At 48.2% G+C, this 4,681-nt stretch overlaps 2 protein-coding genes across 2 annotated transcripts in view; both read right to left on the bottom strand.

Annotated features, from left to right (window-relative positions):
• Window positions 1-762, bottom strand: part of LOC123070017 (lysine-rich arabinogalactan protein 19) — a gene marked incomplete in the record, with an annotated part of 3,039 nt that extends 2,277 nt beyond the window's left edge. The window contains 1 exon segment of the mRNA XM_044493023.1: window positions 1-762. Within this exon segment, the coding sequence (XP_044348958.1) occupies window positions 1-384 (384 nt within the window).
• Window positions 763-879: 117 nt separating this feature from the next.
• On the bottom strand, window positions 880-3,373 carry LOC123070016 (mitochondrial outer membrane protein porin 3). The gene is made up of 6 exons (XM_044493022.1): window positions 3,118-3,373; window positions 2,967-3,034; window positions 2,250-2,360; window positions 1,970-2,059; window positions 1,663-1,871; window positions 880-1,489 (listed from the first exon to the last, which is right to left on the bottom strand). Exons 1-6 carry the CDS (start codon window positions 3,158-3,160, stop codon window positions 1,183-1,185), a joined length of 828 nt encoding a protein of 275 aa, XP_044348957.1. The 5' UTR covers window positions 3,161-3,373; the 3' UTR covers window positions 880-1,182.
• Window positions 3,374-4,681: the final 1,308 nt, after the last annotated feature.

Below are 4,681 nucleotides of genomic sequence, written 5' to 3' on the forward strand. Positions count from 1 at the left end.
GGACACCGTAGCAATGCTGGCAGGAGTTGGGGACGATGCGCCCACAAAAAAATTTGGGGCTGACGGCGTGGTGATGCCAGGAGCAGAGTCAGCGGAGGCAGGGGATCCAAGCCCTCCAACCAGCAGGCCAGGAGCACGATTTGGAGCAGCACGCGCCGCGTCCAGGGCGGAAAACGCGGCGACACCGGTCGGAGGAAGCCGGGGGCGAGGCAGAGAGCGCATGCCCGACTGCGCCATCGGAGGTGCTGCCACATCTGGCCTCGGCGGGAGCCCAGCACGGGACAGACGGCCGCCAGCTGCCGAGGCGGCCATGCGGGAGGCAAGAGCAGCCGCGGCCAGTGCTTCCGACGGAGTCGGAGATGACGACGCGGACACGAGGGCCATGAGCAGAGCTTCGAGAGCCTGAAGGGGAGAGGGAGTGCAGCTGAGAGACGACGCGGAGAGCAGCCCAGATCTGGTCTCGGCGGTTGAAATGACGGCCGGAGGAGGGAGATCAACGCGGCGCCGCCGGCCGCGGGCGCGGTGTCGCGGGAGCCATGGCCATACGCTTACCCTCGTTACTAGCAAGCCGAGCAATCACTCACTCACACACACACACGGAGGAGCTCTCGCCACTGCCGTCGTCGATACCCTGCGCCGTGCGAAAATAGACCCAGTCGTGAGCAGATTCTTGGGCGCCGTGTAAGGGGCTTTTTAGCTTAAATCGTTACCACTAATACCACAACACGCAGCTCCTCAAACAATGTTAGTACTCCCTCCGTAAACTAATATAAGAGCGTTTAGATAACTTAACTACTTCAATGATCTAAATGCTCTTATATTAGTTACAGAGGGAGTACTAAGCATGCATCGAAGAGGATTAATTACTCACACATCAAATGGATCAACTGGACAAGGGCATCAAGGAATGAATTGAACACGCTGTCTGTAACCGCCAATCTGTCACATTTGACAAGATTCACAACAGGTCTTAATCACCAGAAATTATTGACAGGCGCTGATGATCAAATCAAAATAATGAGGTCGTCAAGGCTAACATTTGCCTAGGAAACAGATTATGTGGACAAAGGAGGAATTCAAGATCAAAATGAAAGCGCGAAGAGATGACCTGGGGCCATGTTATTCCAATCCAGCAGAACTGAACTTTTTTTCTTTCAAAACATAGGGTCCCAGCTGTGCATCTCAAGGCTTTAGCACCAATGACAGACCAACTTTTGTGCTCTTCTCAATTGCCTTGGTGTCAACCTCGCCGGAGATGGTGACGAGTGACTTGGGTCGCCATTCATGCTGGACAAGGGCACTGGCCATGCCATAGTTGTTGAAGCGTGCCTTCACACTGGTGTGCGGGTCCAATGAGTGCTGCGATCCAAATATCAATGTGCTCTCGTTCCTTGGGAAGTTGTGGGACAGCTCTGCTCCAACAGCAGTGCTTGAATGTGACTTTACTAAGTGGTAGTAAGACGCAGTCAAGGTGTCACCGTGATTGTTCCTGGATGAGATGTGAAAGTTCATTACAAGAGCAAATGCTATTATAATAGCGATGAAGCACCGCACTTGACACCTTAGTATGGAATCAGATTGCTAACCGACATTATCTATCAATCTTGAAAGAGTTGAATAGTAGTAATACATATGATAGCTGCACATAGAGAAGATACTTACAGGTGGAGTGAAGCAATAAGATCCGGATACGTGAGGCTTAAAGCAGCGTTGTACTTGGTGAAATTGCTAGTTGCCGTGTCAAATGAAACGTCAACACCAACTGACAGTTCTTTGCTTCCGAATACACCAGAAAGGTTAACCATAGGGTTGGGGTTCAGCCCAACGCTTGCATTGACACCGGCGAATTCATGGAGATACTGGAGTTCAAGCTGTCAAGGCAGAAAAATACAAATTGAATCTCCTATCACAGTGATCACCATATTGCAGATTAGAAGTTTAAGCAAACGGAGTGGTAAGAAAATTATACCTTCCCTGACCTCTGGTCTGGAACAACCAAGCTGAGAATTGATTTCAGCCCTGGAGTTGCAAACTCATCAACTGTGAATGTTGTCAGAAGCTGGAAGATGTGAAATATTCATCAGCGAATCAAAAATCTCAAGAACTGTGCATTGCTGTGAATTAATATTATGAGGCATAAAAGAAAAGCCAAATATGTGAGAAATAATATCAAGGGAAAACAAGCAATCAGATGTTTATACATGATTCATGTGAGAGAAAAAGGGAGAGTTGGAGCAAAGGCGGCTTACATCTGACTCTGAGTTTGCTTTGATATCAACTGTCAAGTTCTTGTTCTTAAGCTGGGTCTGAAGCTCGCCAAAGATTGACTCGTTTTTCCTAGTTCCTGCAGCTGTGATTGCCTGTAGGTAAACCAAAGTCATTAATATGTAGTAGCGCACAAATACTAGACAGAGACACGGTTACCGAAACCATACAGGTAAACCAAAACCATCAATATGGAGTGCACAAATCATATCCATAGACATGGTTACCTAAACCATATACTGATCATGAGTTCATTTCCTCAAGAAATGCTTCGTGCCAAGGAATCAAAAGATGCACAATCCAGTCAAGGTGAAAGGGAAAAGGGGAAAGTTCTGGCAGCTCGTTGCGAGAGCGAAGAGACGGTCCCTGAACAAAGATTTAATATCCTTGTAACACATGAGGGTCCATAGAGTCTCCCTCCATGGCCAAAACTGAAAACCCTACATGCAGAACACGCACACACGGAATGAGAACAGCTCGACACAGTGGCACGGCGGCGATCTGTGTCGCCAACGGCGGTACAGAGGCACAGAATAGAGATCGGCGGGCATCATTCTAACATGCATTTGTACCGTAAGTAGTCGATCAATGTGGGGAATGCGACGCGGACGGCGGGCCGTAACTGAGATATTGCTACGGGACACAAAATTGCGAAATCGCTATGGAAGAAGTGCGAGGGAGAGGATGGCACTGGTACTCACGACGCCCTCGGGGGTGCATGTGGTGAGGGTGAACTTCTGGTGCGTGCAGTAGTCCCTGTAGAGCAGATCTGCGTGCAAACAATCACATCACAGCATCATCAAGATCGGCACCGTAGAGGCAATCAGAGGAGGGGAGAGAGACTGGCAGCACCTCTGGTCTTCTTGCCGATGTCGGTGTAGAGGCCCGGAGCCATGGCGGCCGGCGACGGAGACGACGACTCGGGTGGTGGTGGGGAGAAGAGAGCGGGAGAGAGATCGCGGGGAAGCGGCAGCGTCGGGCGGAGGCTGCGGCGACCAGTTAAAATGGAGTCGTGGCAGATCTTGCCCCTATCGTTTTCACTTTACAAAATGTTTGTTTTTCTGCGATTTTGGATGATTCGTACGTGGGCGGGACCGAGCAAGCTGTCGTTGGACCTTGCGTCCGGAACGTGGAGGGATGGATCTCTCTCTCTCTCTCTTTTTTGGCGGGGAGAATGGATCTCTCTCGATCATCTCTTTTTTCTTTGTCCTGCTTCAAAATATCTATCTCTACTAGTTAAAAGCTAAGGCCTCCTTTGGTTTGGAGGAATCTTATAGAAATTTCATAGGATAGAATTTCTATAGAATTTTTTTTTTAAAACCCTTTGATTTGTAGGAATGGAATTCTATTTCTATGGAGGAATTCTTTCTATCCTCCACATTTTATAAGAAAATAAAAATTAGCCTAGACTCAATCGAAAAAAATCCTATGATGTGAATCAAAGGGCATCTTCTTTTCTATTCCTACTCGTAGGATTTGAGATGCATGTCATCTCATTTCCTATGACTTTTCTATTCCTACCAGTTTCTTACCTTATGAACCAAAGGAGGCCTAAATAGAACAAAAAAACTGAAAAAGCATGATGAAGGCGTAGTGGAGGCAGAGGAGGAGAAGGTGGCGATGGTGACCGACTATTTCCAGCAATTATTTTCTTCTTGTGCATGCATCAGAATTGAGGAGCTCCTTTAAAAGCATCTCTCGCAACCCTTTAAAACGCACAAAACTATAAAATAGCTGTCAGTTTACAGTTTTAGGTGAAAAATGCTACCTGAATAGAACCCGTAAACAACTTCGACACGTAATTTTTTTAAGGGACACGAAAAATATCCCAGCTAAACCCGTGAAAATAAGGATTTTGGGGGGAACTCAAGGGTGCCCTGTATACGCCAAAGACCGTTGGCGGGAATCAAACTGCCATCAAAACCTTTATGAATCGCTCCTACCCAACCGTCCCTGGCCGCCGCACCCGCCCGCCTGCCGCTCCCGGCCGTCCGCCCGACGGAGGAGCTAGCTAGCGAGCGAGCGAGCTCGAATCGACGGACGAAGGAGCTAGCTAGCTAGCTCCTGGATTGATTTGACTTCGTGTGCTGTATTTGATCGCTAATGGCTTCGTATTTGGTCGCTTCAAGCTAGATGGACGCCGACGGCTTCGTATTTGGCCGATTTGTGGGTTGTCCGCTGGTTTCGTAGGAGCGAGCTAACTGATCGTGGACACGAGCGAGAGGAAGAAGAAGGCATAGGAAAAAAATATATGCGAATATTCGGTTTTAGAGTTTAAGTTTAAGGGGTATGTTCGGCCGCGGCTCAAACCAACCCTTAAAACGCATTTTCCACGAACTGAAAACCACGTTTTCAGTTCCGCGGTTTAAGGGGCATGCAAGAGATGCTCTAACATGTGATCCCTCGCATAACTGAT

The sequence above is a fragment of the Triticum aestivum genome, chromosome 3B, assembly GCF_018294505.1.
Source record: "Triticum aestivum cultivar Chinese Spring chromosome 3B, IWGSC CS RefSeq v2.1, whole genome shotgun sequence".
Lineage (NCBI taxonomy): Eukaryota > Viridiplantae > Streptophyta > Magnoliopsida > Poales > Poaceae > Triticum > Triticum aestivum.